General features: G+C 50.1%; 1 protein-coding gene across 9 annotated transcripts in view; it reads left to right on the top strand.

The window, feature by feature from the left end:
* CUX1 (cut like homeobox 1) overlaps positions 1 to 19633 on the top strand; it is a 353404-nt gene that overhangs the window by 164067 nt on the left and 169704 nt on the right. For all 9 annotated transcript variants that reach the window (XM_045875616.3, XM_045875615.3, XM_045875614.3 and 6 more), the window contains exon 3: positions 589 to 636. In XM_045875616.3, coding sequence (XP_045731572.1) covers positions 589 to 636 — 48 coding nt within the window. The remainder of the gene's footprint in view (positions 1 to 588; positions 637 to 19633) is intronic.

Genomic DNA, 19633 nt, shown 5'->3' with positions numbered 1-19633 from the left:
ATCACTATGTTGTGCATTAGTCACTTACTTCATTTGAAAGAAAATATTCTCAAGGAGATCGTACAGACTTCCCTCTGGGGTGTTCCGTTGTTATGAAAGGGGTACTGGTAGCTTGGGATGAAATTTCCACCGACCGTATCAGACACGGATTCAAAACAGACGTATCCCCCAGTAACAGTGCTTAAAAGAAACAGCTAAAATGCAGGATGGTGGCCCCAGATCCTTTTCAGATACAAACAAGTCAAATGTACAATATAAGATCCTATTCTATACTAAGCAGGTTATCTCAGACTGACACCAGCCAACACTCGAGTCCATAGCACATTCAGCATGAAGTGTGTGTAGCCGGGCCTCGGGAAGAAAGAGAATCTAGTGATATTCCCAAGTAAGTTCATTTAAATTACGGAGAGCCAGTCAGCATGATTTATGTTGTACGAATGAAGGAAATGGACAGGGGAGGTACCAGGATTGCTTTATCTAATGATAATCATCACTGAATTCAAAGCTGTTTTTAGGAGGCCTTAACGAATGTTTCCCTTCTCTTTCCTTCTGCAATGGCTGTTTCCTGACCCACCCCTCTTGCTCCAGGATTTGCGCAAGCAGGTAGCGCCACTGCTGAAGAGCTTCCAGGGGGAGGTAAGCATTTATATTTATTTTATATCCTGAGCCACCCTTCATAGTTCATTGCGTTTGCTTTTTATTCTCATTAAATAAATGCCATTGACAGAAGGTGCTTGCCCAGATGGAGCCTTCCCAGCTGCACTAACTCAGTGTCATGTGGATTTTGTGCTTCCTGGTGTGATGTTTCCACTGGGTCCTCAGTTAAAGCCCGTATGGAAAGTGAAGCCATCGCTGAGATGTAAGAGGATGTGGTAGATTCCGGGGCAAAGCAGCCCGCATGCTTGTGCTTCCCACAGTGGACTGAGCGTGTCCGCACTGGAGCCTTCAGGAGCCCACGGACTTCCTCAGGCTCACTGGCTCCCTCAGTTAGCCTGGGGACCACGGCCACCAGGAGGCCTCCTGCGTGGGAAGGATGGAGTGGGGCAATCCGGTGCTTTCATGCACAGCTACTGGGGAAAGAAGGATTTCGCTGGCTTGAGGCTTGAAACAAAGAACGGGCAGCCACAGGGAGTAAGTTCGGGCCCAGTGTAAGGAAAAGCTTTCTCCTGGGTCCTTCCAGAGAAGGACCGTGCCATCTGGCAAGATGGCGAGCAGCCCTCAGAGATGTGAGCCGTTGAGGTGGGTGACACTCCAGCTCCTTCTCAGCCCTTTGTGGAGACTGGGTGAACTTTAAAAACCAGACATTTTGTCACTGTTGTGGAGTTAGCCATTCCTGGCTCTTAGCTTCTCCCGTTGGAACGATAGCAGCGGTAATGACACTGAGGAAGCAGGAACAAGACTTTTTCAAAGCCCTCAGAAGAACCCGAATCGGGAGCATCTTGAGGATTTTATTTTCTTGCACCTTCCCGATGCCCAGAGCACATGGGGAAGTGAGATGGCAGGTTCAGGAGGGACGGGAGGTGGTGGGCCGAGCCGGTTGACTTCTGGGACACGAGGGAAGGGCGCTGGCGTCCTGGGCCCAGAGCTCCAGAGGCAGAGGTCGGGGCCGGCCTTTGGCACATTCTTCAGTGAGCAGGTGACAGCAGAGGGCGAGGGCGCCATGCAGGAAGGAGCAGGGATGCTGGCACCACTGTGGGTTTCAGGAGGGACGCCACAGAAGGCTCCTCTGTTTACCATCGCCTGTCGCAGGAAGCCCTCCGGTGCTCAGCCCCGGGAGGCTCGGGGGATATCACTACCCCAGGTCTGGACAGACATGAATTGCCTTTCCTCACAAATGCATCTCCAAACGCTGGTTTTCTGAGTGAGACTGTCACCTTACACCTGCCCGCATTGACCCGATCTCTTCTTTGACCCGTTCAGCAGCTTTTGTGAGGCCCAGTGGCTTAGGGTTTCTGCGACTGAAATAGCTCAGTGTGCTGGCTTGGGTTGTTTGCTTGTTTTTTGTTCTGACTGAAAAATCTCCAATCTGCATAAAAGGAGAAAGAACTGGTGTAACGAGCACGTGTACACCCTTTACCCAGACTCACCGCTCGCTAGTATTTCACCACATTTGAAAGTAAGTTGCAGATAGCCCGGCTCTGTGCTCCTAAACACATGCACACGTACGTCTCCGAGAGGTTGTTCCCCAGTATTGCCACATAAGCCCGAGTATCGCACCTGGAAAAGCAACACTCATTCCGTGGTAGCTAATATTTGGTCCCAGATCAATCTTCCCCAGTTACTCCCAAAATGTCTTTTATAACTGCCCTGCCCCTGAACTGGGTTCAATCGAGTTCATGTGTTGTACTCCGGGATGGCCGTATATATGTTTATATACACCCACCCCCCCACACACAAAATATATTACATGTATATTTCTCCTTCAATATAAAACTCTGTCTTCACACCCTCTCACTTTTAGGAATGTAACCCACTTATAGTATAGATTACCCCACACTCTGAATGGGGTAGTGGGTGTGCTTCCAGATATATTAAATTTGAAATGCCCGAGAGACATTCCAGATTTCTTATTTGCCTTTTTTTTTTTAAGCGATTTGAAAAATATTTTTATAGCACTGCTAATATTTAAATCGTTGCTAATTGCTATGTTTACGTTAAATAATTTGTTTTCTAGTAAGCTAATTTGAGTAGAAAGGGCTAACTCCTACTTGTTTCTGAAGAAGGAGCGTTCATAGCAGAGGGGGACCACATGACACGGTCGGTTTTCTGATGAGTAAGGTCAGAAGCCAGCGTGTCTCGGTGCTTCGATGGGGCAGGACCCATTCAGCTTGTTTTTCTAAAATGCTGCCTTCTTTAATCAGAGGATTACTCTTGTATCCTTCATTAGTGCCTGCTGAATGCAATTGTATTTATTGGATATATTCTTTGAGTTTATCCCAAAGTGCTTGCGTTCCTCCCGGAACAACGTATGGTGTTGTGAAAACATGTTCTTTGCCTTGCAATTTGTTGAGATTACTTCACTATTTGAGGTCCCGAAAAGAAAAAACAAAACTGAGAACAAGATGCAGTTTTCAGACAGCGAGAAATTCACACAGGACTTCAGAGGTCCTGCGAGATGGTGTATTCGTAGTGTGTTGTACCGTCGTGGGAAACGTTAGCCCGGCCAGGGTCCCGCTCACGCCCTTCAGTGTTTTCTTGTGGTTCTCAGGGCAAATCCAGACACCTTGCTTCCTGTGGCTGGTGAGACCCTCATGACTGGGCAGCTGCCTCCCTTTCTAGACTCCTTTCACTCCTTACCACCTATCACTGGATGCGCGCCATTCTGAATTTCTGCCAGGCCCTGGTGCGTTGGGCATGCTCGCCAGCCTCCAGGCCTTGGCACGGGCTGAACCACTTCTTTGCCGGGCTCCCTTTGGCTTGGACGCCACTTCCTCAAGGAAGGTCTTCCCTGAGCCCCAGACGATAGGCCGGGTGCCCTCCACCGTGTGCCCCGATTCCACCCACGCGACTTGTGACGCATTTGTCATCAGGCCTGAGAGCCGCCCGTCCCTTTGTCTCTCTTCCCCTTTAGCCTGGAAGGTATGTGAAGGCAGCCATGGCAGGAACTAAAAAGCTTTAAGGCTCTCAAAAATGGCAGGGAATAAATGAACAGCAAGGTTGCCTCCGGGGATGGTTTGTAAATCATTTTGCCTCCATCCTTTCTTCAGGTTGTGCTGTGTTAATAAGGAGAAAGGGGCGTCAGAACGTCTGCTCGGGAAATAGCTTTAAAAGAAACTAGTGAATAACTGTATTTGCTGTCCTCGATTGAACAGCGGGCAATACTATAATCGCATCGGTCACTCAGGATCATTATAGCCCAGTCATCAAATTTAGCCCACACTGAAATGTGATTGAGTGATTGACTGATTGATTAATGTACCTAAGTTTGCCTGTTTCACAGGCCCGGCCAAGCGATCAGTGCGGGGAGAAGGGGTTGACCTCAATGGTCAATCCAATTTAAGACTTATTTTAGTCCAGTAATTCAGACAGTCCCTTCAGTGAAGTGACACACTCTCTAGGAAAGTGCTAGGTCTTGGAAATAGTCTCTTCCTCTCCTTGCTTCTCTCCCTGACGAGGGTCCTGGTATAAAAGGTTGAGGAGGGGAAGGAGTTGGCTTGGGCCCTCCTCCTCTTGGCTGTAGGGGAGCTGGATGCTTAAGCCAAGTGTTCTCAGAGAGGAAAATCCTCTTAAGAAATAACTTAGATGCTTCTCTCAGGGAGGAAATGAAAGACTGAAAACCTATGAGCATCAGCTTAAAACATTAGAGAAGTACAACAGAATAAGCTCAAAGAGAACAGGGAGAAGGAAATAATAAATATGAATAATAATAAAAATATAGAAGAACTAAAAAAAAAAAAGATCCAAGAGACAAACAGCCCAGAAATTGGTTCTTTGAAGAGACTTCCTAATCAGGAAAGAAAGGGTTAATGCTGGAAACAGGGTAACTTTGCAGCCACAGCAGAGATTAAAAAGATAGTAAGGGACTATTAGGATCAATTTCATACCAGTAAATTTTAAGACCCAGGCAAAATGGACACATTTCTGGAATACTAGAATGCACCAAAGCTGATTAAAGAACAAGTGGAAAGCTGAGTAGCCTTGTAACTGTTACGAAAATGTATCCATCAGGTAGGGACGGTTTTTGGGAGAGTCCTGTCAATCATTCATGAAACAGACAAGTTCTACTCTTTTGCAGACTCCTTTAGAAAATAGAAAAAGAAAGAACACTTCCTACCTCCTTTTGCGAAGCTAATGTAACCTTGATACCAAAACCAGACAAGAGTAGCATAAGAAAAGAAAATTCAAAGTCATTCGTATTTATGAATAGATACGCAGAAGTCCCTAAAGGGGTGTTAGTAAATGGAATCCATCAAGCTCCGTATATCCCAAGAATGCTGTTTGGTTTAACATTAGTAAAATTTATTAATACACATTAATATCATTAGCAGATTAAAGGGAGAAATTATCTTAATAGAGAAGAATCTGATATAAAAATTCAGCATCCGGGCGCCTGGGTGGCTCAGTTGGTTAAGCAACTGCCTTCGGCTCAGGTCATGATCCTGGAGTCCTGGGATCGAGTCCCACATTGGGCTCCCTGCTCAGCAGGGAGTCTGCTTCTCCCTCTCCTGCGCCCCCCTCTTGTGCTCTCTCTCTCAAATAAATAAAATCTTAAAAAAAAAAATTAAAAAATTAAAAAAAAAAATTCAGCATCCATTCATGATTTAAAAAAAAAAAAAAACCCAACCTACCAGCCATGTGATATAGAGGGGAACGTCTTTAACCTGGGGAAAAGTATTTACCAAAAATTTACATCAATCATTATACTCAGTGATAATCAAAAATACTCCCTTAAATCAGGAGCAAGGCAAGAATGTGTACTATTGCTGCTTTTACTTGACATTGTACTGGAGGTCTCAGCTAGCATGGAAGATAAGAAAGAGATCAAGTATTATTACAGAAGAAACAAAACTATCATTTTTCAGACAAGCCTCAAGTATTTAACAAGGTTGCTAGATACAAAATCAATATGCATACTTCTGCATTGACAGAAAACTGAAAAGGATACAACTAGAGTTAGTGACAAAAAATAAAGAATACCTAGAAATTAGTATAATAATGCATAGGAACTCTTTCTGGAGAAAAGTAGATCATTTATACTGAAGTATAGTAAGGGGGACTTAAATAGACGGACAGAAGGTAGGCAGGGATAGAAATTCCCACTATTATTAACGATAATCCGTTTCCCCCAAATTGATTAGAGGGAGTCTTTGGAATTCCAATCCAAAGTCCAACAGAATTTTTCACAAAACTTGAAAAACTGATTCCAGAAGTGATAAGTGAGAGCAAGTGGTCAGTAATGGTGAAGGTAGCATTAAATAAGAACAAGGTGGAGCGCTTGCCCTGCCAGAGAACGAAAGCTACAGTGATTGGCACAGGGATAGATAAACACAATGGTGGGACAGAATAAAGAAACCAGGAACTGACACGTGCATATGTAGAAGCCACGAGTGTTGCAAAGACGGGACTATAGATCTGTGAGCAGAGGACGGATTTTTCAGTGAATGGTCCCCTGACAATTGGTTATGCTTATGGAATTGACTGAGATTGGATCCATACCTCACACCATACGCAAACACAAATTACAGATGAAGACTTAAGGCAAAACTTTAAACCTTATAGAAGAAAATATAGAATATGATGACTTTGTGTTGGGTAGGATTTCTTGGAAACCATAAAAGAAAAAATTGTTACATTTTAACCAGAAGTTTTAAGTAAAAGCTTTATTTACTTATCTATTTATTAATTAGGGAAAGACAATCTACAGAAGGTGGCAGAATAAGCCTAGGGCACTGCTGGCTCAGTTTTACCTTTGTGTAAATTAGGAAAAGGCTCCACCTTAGGTCTCAAGACCGTTTATCTGTTGGATAATCCAGACTTATCTGAATCTTTTTCACAGTAAAGACCAAATGTCTCTGATGTGAATGGTGCTCCCTAGGGCCAGACTGTAATCAGATCTTGTGGGGGGCGGGGGGAATCCTGGCCGCATGTGACAGATCAGGAGGAGACAGTTGCCACACACACAGTTAACAAAGGATTAGTATTAAGAAAGTATTAAAAACTTTTACTTTTTCTTATTTAAAAGAAATAGACAAATATCCCAATAGGATACTTCTTACTTTTACTTTTACTTTTTCTTATTCATAAGAAAAAGACAAATATCCCAATAGGAAAATGGTCAAAAGCCACAAACAGCATCCTCAGAGAAAATCAGAATGGTCAATAAATACACGACAAGATGCCCAGCCTCATAATCAGGAAAATGCAAATTAAAATAAGTTAAACACCACTTTCTTGTATCTTCCAGGTTGGCCAGAATCCAATACCCAAGATAGGAGTGTAAATTGTGTAACTGTTGTGAAAACCATTCTGGCATCAGATAGTAGAGCTCCCGAAGCACATACACCTTGACCCCACACTTCCACTCCTGAGTAGAAATTCTAAATAAGCTGAATGGGCCCCAGGAAGCCAGGGCAGGAGTGTTTGAAATTCGTCAACAAGCGGAAACAACCCATTTTCCATCAGCAGTAGAAAGAACAGGCAAAGAGCGTTCTAGTTCTAGCAGGGGAAGTGAATGACACGTGAAAATGGGCATACTGAGCTGACATCATTCAGGGGTATGGGCATATTTTATTATGTAATAAAACCATAAAGAAAAGGTTAAGTAGGAAATTCAGAATACAGGTTAGCATAGCTAGGCCCAAAGGAGGTTTCAAAGGTCACGGCAGTGTTCCTACTCACAGGTGCTCGTTTTTGGTTTTTTTTATACTTCATGTATTCTTTTGTAAGCATGAACGACTTTTTTCAAGAAAGAAAGACTCGTGCTTATGAGGCAGTGGCTACAGGATTGTATTTTTGCGTGTGAGCAGCTAAATATTTTCCCCTCTCTTTGTATTTCACGTATGGTAGATTTTAACCTCCAGGCAAGTGGATGCTTCCAGTGAGGCCGTGCATTTGGGAAGGCCGAGGGGTAAGGCACATTTGTGGGAGTGTCCAAAATGGCATTTGTGGGAAGCGAAGCAAGTCCAAGTGCTGTGCTGGGTGTTTCCGAACATAAGCTCGCCCCGTCCTCACCACATTGGGAAGTCACTGCCCCATCTTCTCTTGCCTTTTTTAAGATTTTTTACTTATTTGACACAGAGACACAGCGAGAGAAGGAACACAAGCAGGGGGAGTGGGAGAGGGAGAAGCAGGCTTCCTGCAGAGCAGGGAGCCCGATGCGGGGCTCAATCCCAGGACCCTGGGATCATGACCTAAGCTGAAGGCAGACGCCCAATGACTGAGCCACCCAGGCGCCCCTTCTCTTGCCTTTTGAGGTGCCACCGCCTGGCAGGGACCCCCGTCCTGGGTCTTCAGTGCCTGCTCATCTGCATTCTGTAAGCACTAGTAGGTTCCATCTTGAGACAGAGTGAGCAGGCGAGCGCCTGCCTTATCGCCCAAACCCTCTGGGCCAGGCTCCTCCAGAGAGTTGTCTCCACTCCCATGTGTGCCCTTTACTCTTCGACCCACCCCGGTGTGGCATCTGTCCCCTCTCCCTTGACCCTTGTAGTCCTCAGCTCTCTCAAATCAGGGACATTCAGCCTGCCCGACAGCTCCTCTCGATGTTGGTCCCTTCTTTTGGCATCCCACGATAGTATGTCCTCCAGGTTTTCCATCCACTTCTCTGGCTATTGATTTTCAGTCTTCTTGGGCAGCTCCTTGGCATCCAGACCTCTGAGTGATGGCGTTCTGTGCGGTATAATCTCCTGGGACCCATCTGCTCTAAACTCAGGTGTCTGTCTCTAACTCCATCTCCTTTACGTTCCAGGCCCATAGGAGACCGCCTCTTGCATCTTACCACTTAGGTGATCCACAGGAAAGGACTCTGAGCCCACAACTGTCCCACTCCAGCTCCCATCCCTGCTGGGGTCTCCTGCTGCCTCCTTTCCCTCCTCAGGAATGGCCCTGCAATCCGCTTGGCAGCCTTAGCTGGAAATCTAGGACACCTTCTCCCTCCCGTCCGCCCCACTCTCCTCCTTCCTTCCTCCCAGTGCCCTCATCTGCCTGCATCTTCCCATCCCTACCACCCACAGCCTGTCCAAAGCTGTCATGTGTCTCTGTTCCAGCTCCCGCCCAGTCCACCCGCACCTTCGCTCTGCGGGTCAGCCAGCAGCACGAGCACGTCCCTTCCTGCTTACTGACCTCCGCCTTCAGGGTCCCCAGCCTGGCTGTGGCCCACCCCCTGCCCAGCCCCCTCCTACTCCCTTCTTGGTGCTCGCTTCAGCTGTGAGGCCCTCAAGAGGTCTCTGACCAAGGCCCTCTTCCTATTTCTCTTGTAGGACCTTCTCCTTTCGGCCAGAGTGCTTTTCTCTTTGTCTTTGTGGATTTGTTTGTGTCCATGCGCTCTCTCTAGACTTTCTACGTCTCTATGGCCTCTGTGTATCCACCCCCCTGGCCCTAGTGCGCATGCAGTAGGTGTCCACTGGATGGGGCGGGGGGAGCAGTATCTTTATTTTACAGACAAGGAGGAGGTCCTTTCGCCCTGAGAGGGAAAGGACCTACCCAGAGGTACATGGGTGACCATGGCAGGACTGGGGCCCATATTGGCACCTCTGATACTGCTCAGGGAACGGGGAAGTGGCGCCTTCTGCCCTCCATCATCGTAGTCACCCTCCCCAGTCTTTGATAAGGACAGGGGGTGGTCATCTTATGCAAAGTGCTTTTGCAAATGTTCCTTAGACTCCGCTCCTCTTCTGACCAGCCCTTCCTGTGTGGACGCTGCCCTCCACGCCTTGTCCCCCATGGATGTAAATGTCCATAACCACGTGCAGACACACTTTGCTACAGCCTGATCTGCGCCCCCCGGCGAGCTGCAGATGGCTTCCTGCCTGTGTCACCTGCCGCCTGGCCCACACGAGGGACCAGATCACTTGAAACTTGCCTCTGTACTGAAGGTCCACGCACCAGCAAGACTGAGCTGCAGGCAGGCCACGTGAAACCCCACATCACCTCTGGTGCTGGGTTTTGCTCTCTGCTGTCTGTTTCGTTCTTCATTCAGTGAAACCCTCTGACTACGTACAGCCCTGGGCCAAATAGCAGCTAAGGATATAACCCTGGATACAGTCAGCCAAGCCCCTGCTGCCTTGAAGGCTATGTCCTGATGAAGGGAAACGTAGTAAAGATGGAGTCATGTCAGACGGGGACACACACTGTGAAGGAATTCAGATGGGAAAGCAGGTGGAGCAGGGTGGCTGCTTCTGAGACCATTGTGGTCTGGGAGGCCTCTCCCGGGAGGTGGCGTGTGGACTGAGACCGGAGAGATGAGAGGAGTCAGACAGGCTCCAGGCTGGTGACGGAGCGTCCGGTGGGGCAGGCTGAGCGGGGACAGCGGTCCAGGTGACCGGGCGCCAGAAGAAAGGCTGAGGGAATGAGGGAGGAAGGCAGGCCCTGTGCACACAGGTAGGGCCGTTTGACAGATTTTAATCAACAAAGAGATGAAACAGATTCACGGTGGGTAAATAGTCTGTGAATTCGTTAAAAGTTGCGGAGAGTTTCGAGGATGTCGTGTAGCCAGGGTTGGTTGAGCTGTACGTACTTCAGTGCTCAGATCTAAAGGCCACGTCTAAATAAAGCCAGAACGTCCAAGTACTTTACTCCAGAGAACATGTCACAGGGAGTTGGAAGGACCTGGGAGCCAGCCCAGGCCCTGCCGCTCACTCTCCTGTGACCTCGGGCAGCTCCCAAGCCTCTTTCCCCCTGACTTTGCTCTTCTGTAAAATGCGTGGGTGAGTGAGAGAGTCGGCAAGGAGCCCCGTAGCTCTGAAGAACAGTATGACTCAGTGGACTGATCTTGGGTTGACCGTCATCAGCAGAACAGGAGAGGACCTTTGTCAGCAGTTAGAGCCACTCAGAAATGGAGTGAGCGCTCATCTAAGGGAGTGAGCCTCCTGTCACTGGGAGTATTCAAACAGGGGCAGAGGACCACCGTGTCAGGAGTGTGGTCTGCTCGTACCCATTCTTCTTCAAGGCCCCGTCGTGCCTACATTCAGCCAGTGCCGTACTTTCATGGGCAGGCTGGTGTTAGGCCAGACTGCTGGTTCCTCAAGCTGGTCCTTGGAGGGTCCACCGGGCTGCCTGAGAATCACCCACGTGTTCCCAGAAATTCTGCTCCCCGGCTTCTCCCCGTGAGGTTCCGATTCAGCTGCCCAGGGCTGGGCCTAAGCAGCTGGAATTTGACAAAGTCCACACCCGATGCTCATGCGTAGCTGCTCGTAGGAACCACTGGGCTGGATTCCCCGCATGGGCACTTCCTCTCAAGGCCAAGTTCTGTGGCTCTGGCCGGGCAAGCACCTGACATGGGCAGGTAGGGCCCTCCGTGACGGAGCTTTCAAAGTATTTCCAGGCTTTCAATCCTTGGCTTCTGCTCTGGCCAGACTGGTCCGTTTCCTGTCCCTGAACATGCCTTGTGGTTTCCTGCCTCTGACCCTCTCCTAAAGTCTTGGCCTCCGTTTTTAGAACCTTCTGCTCTTCCTCACCTGTAAGAATCATTTTCATCCTTGAAGACCCATCTCAGCCCGAGTTTCTCCCTTTTTCCTTTGAGGCCCGCATCTTCTCTTCGACTTCATACCCTCTCCCTTGCCCTACCGCGCTGGCTCAGCAAGACCTCCTTCGCCGAATGTGTCACCCTCTCACGTCCTTCCCCGTCAATAAGTACTCAGCAGGTGCTGTGTGCGAGGCTCCCTGCTAGGTTCCTGGGGACCCACAAGTACAGCTAAGTCTGCTTCTCCTCTCAGGGGCGCCAGGGCCATCTGTGAGTTGGGACCCAGTGTCCCTGACAGGTGAGTATGGAGCAGACCGGCCTTCACGAGGACCCCAACCTCACCTGCTGTCCTGACCCCTATCCTGGGGGGGGGGGAAGGGGGCACTTGTTTCTCAGCCCACACAGCCACCTGCAGACTCTCAGGCCTTTTCACGTGTGTGGTACCTGAGGGTGAGGGGACAGTGGTGGCACTTGCGGTGGCCGTGGTGGTGACCGCGACAGTGTTTTAATTACCTTGCAGTGCCGTCCGAAGGCCCGGCGCTGTACGATGTCTTCCTGGAGGCTCCCTCCATGACGGCTCAATTAGGGGAGCTGCAGGACTGTGGTTCAGTGTTTCAGGCCAGCTTCCTAATTGAAAACACATTCTCTCTGAAGCTGCAGCTGGTTTGGTTCTGCTCATGCAGAAAAGGATATAACCTTGCCTCACATAGGAAATGAACGGTTGAGAGAGAAGCCAAATTCAATTTCAGTCAGATATGTGGAGGCTAAGCCCCTGATCTATGGAAGCAGGGGAGCGGGCCGTGTGCATGTGGAAAGGGGCGCACTCAGCGGCCCATTCATCACGGCCGCCCGCCCGGCGCGGCCGCCACCCCGTGGGCCACCGCACCCGCGCTGCGCCTCCGCCGGGGGCTGGCCGGCCGCCAAGCCCTCCAGAAGTTAACCTCTTAAAGACCCGGAGCTGCTTTCTGTTGAATAAATGTAATTTTGTGGTCAGAAATAAATGCTTGTGATGTAGCAGGAGCTTTGGAAACAACAGCGAGCCAAAGCTATTACAAATTGCTCCGTGTTGTGGAAGTCAACAGCATACATCAAAATTCCGAGTGTATGGCAAATTGATTTCGGCCCAGAGCTCTGCAGCTATTCAATAAAAGTCCTATTAAGCCATTGTATGTAATGAACAATCCAGAGCAAATCTAATATTTTCAGTGGATAATTATTTTTAACATCCTCTTGGTAACCGGCGGCGGAGGCCTTGGATGTTCTTAGCACGGACCCACGTGCGGTGGGCCCTCCCCCGCTTTCATTTCCCTCTGCCGGAGGCCCTGAGACAGGCCCCCCGAATTCGGGGGCTCCTGCAGGGTTTGCCAGCAGACCCTGCTCCCGAAGGAGGGCTCGGACGGTTTTCCGGCACACGGCAGGTCCCCGGGAAGCGTTGGGTGAACTGAAATGAACTGAGTTGGAATGGAGAAGGGGCAGTCAGAGGGTTCTAGAAGAAGGGAGTCCAAAGCTGTGTTGGCAGAGTTGGCTCAGCACCGGAGCCTCTAGAGACCGGAGGGTCACAGGAAAGGAATTCGAGGGCCCGCACGCTGAAGGGACCTGTGCAGGTGCCCGAGAGGAGCCCCAGGTCTTGCCCCCTGCACTTTGGCTCCTCGCCCGCTCGGGAAGCAGGCTCCGTGTCCAGGCACGCCTGCTCCTGGAGCCACCAGAGTGGTCTTGTCGCCAGCCGGTGGGGGTCACCTTGGCAGAGGCCACCTGCTTAGCTGCTCCCCCACACTGTTCAGGCCAGGAGATGACCCTGGTCACACTGACTCAGGTCACACTCTATAAGGCTGTCTCCCCTTCCAGACCATAAGCTTCTGGAGGACGGGGTTTTCTCATTCATTCTTTCATTCAGTTGTTATTTACTGAACACCTACTATGTGCCGGGCTGGACCTGAACTAGACTGTGGTCTGTAGCTGTAGGTAACTAACTCACATGCTGCTTTCATGGTGCTTAATAGTTGAGCGGGGTCTGTGTCCTCATGTGGCACAGTGCTGGGCACACAGCAGGCCCTCAGTAAACTTTGGGTGGGTGGGTGGATGGATGGATGGGTGGGTGGGTTTTGGGTGGATGAGCAAATGGATGGATGGATGGCAAGATGGAGAGTTAACACCCCCAGTGTATAAATCAAAAGCATTCTCTGTCCATAAAAAAGGCCCTGTTTTATCTGCTTACACTCCCAGAACTTTGCAGGGAATCATGTAAGACCAGGAGGCAGTTGTGATAAGAAAATAAGGGCCCAGAGTTATAAGGCCTCAGTTTGAAGCCTGACTTACCAGTGACCTTGGCTTTCACCAAGTCTGTTGACCTCTCAGTGCCTCTTTTCCCTCATATGACGAATGTGAAGGATTGGGGGAAATAGATTTGAACGACGACAAGAAGTAGTATTTGTCTCATAGTTTGTTGGTTTGGTTTTTTTTTTCCCCCCCGGACTAGAATCAGTCCCAGGTTGTAATAGTCACATAGTATTTATTTGAGTACTGTGGAATTTAAATTATTAGGATATTTTATTTTCTGCAGCTCTCTCTTCCCTTGGAAAGACTCAATCTGGACGTTAATTAGGTTTTACTCGTGTTCCATCAATTTAATGCAGTAACTCCTTACGTGAAACTGACACCATGGAGCAGATGGGCAGAAGGAGGCCCATGAACTTGTGCGTGTGCCCCTGGGAGGGAGCTCGGTGACAGTTTGATCACAGCCGAGAGCCCAGCCGAGTTCATTGCCCGCATGTGGAGTATCCCACATTCCATCCCTCCCCTGGTCTATTTCAGACTGCGCCCCTGCTCTCTTTGCTGGCAATTATTTGCACAGCGTTTTACGTCTCTAAGGTCCCATTGCCATGATCTCCCACAGCCTTACCCACCGCCCTCTGCTAGCAACGTTATCACCAGCCACAGTGACAGGATGGAGGGGTGGCCGTGAACTTGAGGAGCAGGGTGGGTACCTGGAGGTGAGGTCTGTGCTCTCCCTGCCCCTGCCCCCAGCTCCACGCTCTTGACTCCTGCCCTCTCACTGTCTCTTGGTCCCACCTATCCTGGGTTCTGTGGCTCCCTGGAGCCTTGTTACACCCAGCCAAAGGCCACCCAGCAGGTGCCACAGATCCCAGACTGCAGGAACCCACCCTGTCGTGACTTTTAGCCACACGCTTGGTAGCCACCTGCACAGACGAGCCTCAAGGTCACAAGTGGCCTGAATAGGCTTGCGGGTTAGAACCCAGGTGTTTGCACTCTTTCCACTCCCTGCCACTGGCGGAAGGGAGCACGACCAACGTTTCATCCAACTACAACTTCCAGAACCTTCCAAGTTGCCAGCCATGAAGAAGGAACCTGGCGGGTGGGCCAGTGACCCCCCCACCCCAGCTCTCCTCCTCACCGGGGACCTTCTCGTTCTGCCACTGCTTGGGGCTGTTGCCGGGCCCCGTCTCCTGTCATGGTGAGGACCAAGTGGCAGAAGAATGGGGTAAGAGTCAGGTGGGGCCCACCTGGGAGCTCGCGCTAGCTGAGCCCTCTAGTGGGAAAGGAGACTAACCCGGAGAGCAGGTTCTGCTAAAACATGCCGGCTCTGAGTGCTGCCCTTGGAGAGAGGTAGAAGAGGAAGGAGAACATCTCCTCAGCTCCAGGGATGTGCTGGAAGCTTCACATACATTATCTGATTTCGTCTGCCCAACAGCGCAGCCCTGAGAGGTTTTATGATAATTTCTGTAGAGAGGAGGAAGTGGGCCTAGAGAAGTTCTTGACTTCCAGACAGCTTGCCAGCCTTAGAGCTGAGACTTGAACGCCACCATCCGACTCTAAAGCCGGTGCTTATTCTAGAAAGCTTGCAAAGTGTCTTGAAATTGCTTCCGAAGTAGGAGAAGATGGGGAGACCGGTGAGACTTACGCTTTGCCCTCCAGCATAACAAGAGGGACACCTGGCTGCTTACGGTCAGCACGCACAAGGGAAAGGATTCTTCCCTGGGGCTATCGGGCGAAGGACCTGGCACCTACCTGGCACAGAGCCGTGCTCCCCAGGGAGCTCCTCCACCTCCAGACTCGAGCCCCTTCCATCCTCAGGCCTGGAGTCCAGGAACTTGGGAGGGCAAGTCTGACCCGGAGACCCAGGGCCTGGCATCCTCCCGGGACCGACCTCGGAGTGGGTGTTTTCTTGAAAAGTGGTGGACACGTGCTACTGACGTAGGAGTACAGTAGCGTCCTTCTGCGGGCACGTGGGGCCCGGAGGCCTGGCTGGGAGGACTCACGGTGTTCACGCTGGGCACCTGTGCCGCTCCTTCCTCCTTCACACTGTCTCCCGGCTTCTGTCCTCTGTCCCCTCTTACCCAGGCCTGCGGCAGCTCCTTCCCAGGGAGGAGGCCTAGAGCTGCAGAGAAAACCAAATGGACAGACCACAGAGTTCGGAATCAGACACATCTGGATTTCACTCCTGATGTCATCTTTTACCAGCGTGGCCTTGAATGGGTCCTTCCAGCTTTTCTGTGTCTCATCTGTATTATGGAAAACACGCCCCACAGATGCGAGATCTAGTTCTTGATCATAGCATTCTCCAGATCCTTCCATCTCCTAAATCCACTGCACCCCCAGAATTCAGCCACAGCCTTCTGGGGCCCTCACTGCACACCCATCCCATCCCTAGTTAACCTCGTCTGGCCATTTAGGGGCTGATGGCCCCAAATCTTGGCCTTTGGCCTGGGCCTCTCTCAACATCGCGCCTCCTGGGAGCTCCCCTGTGACTTCTCAAAGACTTATTACCTCCACACAAACACCCAAACACACACCTGTCTGTGTCTCCCATCTCAGGGGAGATGGCCAGCCCCCAGTCCCCCTGGCCGGAACTCTGAGGGGACCGGCATCTGCCAGTAGACCCTGGGAATTCTGCTTCCTTCACCTCACTTGCTTTGGCTCCCACCTTCCCAACACAGCTTCTTTCCACCTTTTTCTCCCCGCCACCCTACCCCCAGTTGCCTTCCCATCCAGTGTGATCCCTTGACTTCAGGTCACGTCCTGATTGACATCCCCAACTTCTCAGCATAAAGCTGGGCCCCTGGCCTAGCCCCTTCCTCCCCCCGCCCCCACCCCGTCTCTCCCTCCAACCCGCTTGAGCTCTAGGCCCAGTAGGCCCCCGCACCTCCTGGATAGGCAGCACACACTCCATCTTTGCCCAGGCTCCTCTTCCCCATGCAGTCCCCGCCCTCCCACCGCGAAGGAAGCTCATCATCCTCCTCAAAACTTAACCCAAGTGTGCAAAACACGAGGTGCAGAGCTGTATCTGTAACATTCATTCATTCATTCATTCTTTTATTTTGAGAGCAAGAGATCCATCACAAGCGGGAGGGGCAGAAGCATGCCACACATGCTTGATCAATGTAGCTTTGCGGTTAAGTTTTGAAATTAGTAAGTGTGAGTCCCGCACCTTTGTTTTTCTTTTTCAAGACTGTTTGGCTGTTTTGGATCCCTTGCATTTCAGTACAAATCTTAAGGATCAACTTGCCAGTTTCCGCAGCGAAGCCAGCTGAGATGTTGACAGGCATCGCGCCGAATCTGTAGATCGATTTGGGACTTTTGCCATCTTAACAATATTAAGTCTCCCGATCCATGAACGTTTTAAACTCTCACTTTCAAATGGTTTATGGCTAGTGTATAGAAAGACAATTGATTTTTGTGTATTGATCTTGTATTATGCAATCTTGCTGAACACTGTATATGTTTTTATACCTCCCATTTTTTACGATATACATATATTGTCTGTTCACAAAAACCGTGTTTCAGAAACCTCAGGTAAGAAAATAAAAAGAAAAAAAAACTCAGGTAGACATTCATCCTCCTCCACAGCCCCACTGTGATTTTCCTGTGAGGCTTGGAGGGGACGGGGGTCGGTTCTGGCCCCAGAGGATAGGATAGCACACCCACCGCCTGCCACATTTTAGCCACCCCTTAAATGATTCTGTTGACTGAGTGAAAGAATGAACAAACCAGTAAGCAATTCAGGCGGCCCTCACGGTCCACCTCTGAAGCCCTATGCTGTTGGCAGAGGCTTTCCCACTGGGAAGCTGTTATCTGCCTCGTAGCTTCTACCTCTTGGTTCTGGTTTTGCACTCTGGGGAGAGAGTGGATCGCTAATCCTGCTTCCCAACAGCAGCTCTTCAGATACACAGTGACAGCCAGCACGTCAGATGTGCGCGGCCAACGGTAAAGGGAGATAGAGATGCTAGTTACTGTTTTCACGGTCTTTACAATATTTCTCACGCTGTCCTCTGCCACAGATCTCTTCTCCGTGGCCCCACATCTTTATTTCCCCTCTCATTCTTCATGGCACTATCTTCTCTGGACTTCTCTCCAGTTTTCTTCTCCTAGACATTTGGTCAAGGCAGGGGGCAGGTAGCTAAGGAATATTTCCACCGGTTTATATAAGAAGCAACTGTGTGTTGTTACCCACATCTACGCTGCATTGCCTTCGTAACCAACCAAAACTGCCCTGTGGGATTCGTTCATCCTGCTTCGAGCCATGTAGAGATTTCCAGTTAGCCTCGTTCTGTTCCCTGTGATGGGAAGTATCATGGATGTGATTCTTCCTCACTGGACTCCGTGTGCGAGTTGGAAGTTATGATGGAATGTGACCTTGAGAAAGAAAGCTGGTGGTGGCAGCTGGGCTCCCACACCTGCTCCCCGTCTCTCCTCCCTCCGCATTGCTCCAAGGGTGACCAGGCTGCTGGGAGAGGGGCTCCCTCCCCCCTGGGGTCCTCTCGTGTCTCCCACAGGGCTCATAGCAAACATGCTTTTGCCACTGTGATCTCGCTTTAGAAAATATATGCCTTCGGGTGCCTGGGTGGCTCAGTCGTTAAGCGTCTGCCTTCGGCTCAGGTCATGATCCTGGAGTCCCGGGATCGAGTCCCGCATCGGGCTCCCTGCTCTGCGGGAAGCCTGCTTCTCCCTCTCCCACTCCCCCTGCTTGTGTTCCTGCTCTCGCTATGTCTCTCTCTGTCAAAAAAATAAATAAAATCTTCAAAAAAAAGAAAATGTATGCCTTCCTTTCACGTGGCTGTGTTCAATTAAAGTTAGAACTCCAAAGCTGTGGCCACGTATGTGTCTGCTTTGGATGGGATCTTGGTCATTCTCCTTTGGCTTCCGGTGGGTCACGCGGCTCTGTGAATCATGTTTTGCTCTTGAAAGATGCAGAGTGAGACAGGGCCAGTCTCTTGTCCCTGTAGCTCTTGCTGGTCCTTACCAGCCTGTAGTCCAGCAGAGCACATCGATTTGGAAATTCTGTTAATGGTCCATGTTTATTTCTAAATCATTAGCTTGTACATTCCCGGGACACAGGCTAGTGGGTTGTTCATGAGCAGGCTGTTGCCACCGTGGTATCTTAGATGTTGTTTAAGTGTCTCTCTGTCCCCAAGACTTGAATCAGAGGAGGACAGTGTATGGGGCACTGGGAAGAGAATGCTGCCTTTGGATCGTCTCCAGAAAAGTTTCTGATGTTTACTTGATTCTGTACCCTCCTGACTGTACCAGCTACTTGATGTGGGAGATTCTCGTGGTTCATTTTCACAGTTCAGCAAGGAGGGAGTTATTCCCTAGACAGATGAAGAGACCGAGGTGTAAATAGTTTAAGGAACCCACCTCCAGGTCATCCAGCAAGCATGCCCCAGGGCTGGCTTCAGACCCGAGTCTCTGTTCCTTCCAAGCATGCATTCTTTCCACTGGCTGTGCGGCCCCAGGCATCGTGCTGGGGTGTCATTTTACCCTTGGTGGGGTTCTGTAGGGGCCTGGCTCTGAGCTTGGTCAGTTTCCCCGTCTGAGAAGTGGTGTTGCCAATCTGGGGGCTCCATCACCACTCACAGCAACCAAGATTTATTCTCCCCACTCTGCAGACAAGGAAACTGAGGCACAGAGGTTAAGTCAGTGGCCATGGTAGTGCACCTATGTTGGTGCTGGAGCCGGGACTCAAGACCCTGTTCTTCTGACACTGTACCCAGGCCCTTGGCCCCGTGTGGCCCTGCCCTCCCTACCACCTGTGCCTGGCGAGGCCTGGGCGGCTCCCTGGAAAGATGAGCCTTTGCATTTCAGAATATACTACACTGGGTGAGCAGCAAGACCAGTGTGTTTCATATTTTTTTGGGTAATCCTTAAGTAAAAAGTCCACACTGTGGCACCCAGACCACGGCCACCCTCGGGGAGGTTCGGGGCTCACCAGTATACAAGCAGGACATTCATTGTCAAATGATAGCAGCTAGGAGTGTTCTGGGCCTCCCAGGTGCTCAGCCGAGTTATAGGCACATTCCTTCGTAATACTCACCAAAAGCCCTTGAAGAGGTCTTATTTTCTCCATTTTAAAGACAGCATCACCTGGTTATTTCATCTTCAAACCCAAACCGCCGCCGCCACTCCCCCCCCGCCCCCGCCACCACCTCCCCAGGGTTCTCTCATTCTGACGAGGAAGTTTGCTCTTCCCTAAACTAGGCCCGAGCTTGGCTTTCATGCTTC

Source organism: Mirounga angustirostris, unplaced genomic scaffold, assembly GCF_029215605.1.
Source record: "Mirounga angustirostris isolate CCGP_5_RB_7025 unplaced genomic scaffold, mMirAng1.0.hap1 SCAF_5, whole genome shotgun sequence".
NCBI classification, from domain to species: Eukaryota; Metazoa; Chordata; class Mammalia; order Carnivora; family Phocidae; genus Mirounga; species Mirounga angustirostris.
This window is presented reverse-complemented; position numbering and strand designations above follow the sequence as displayed.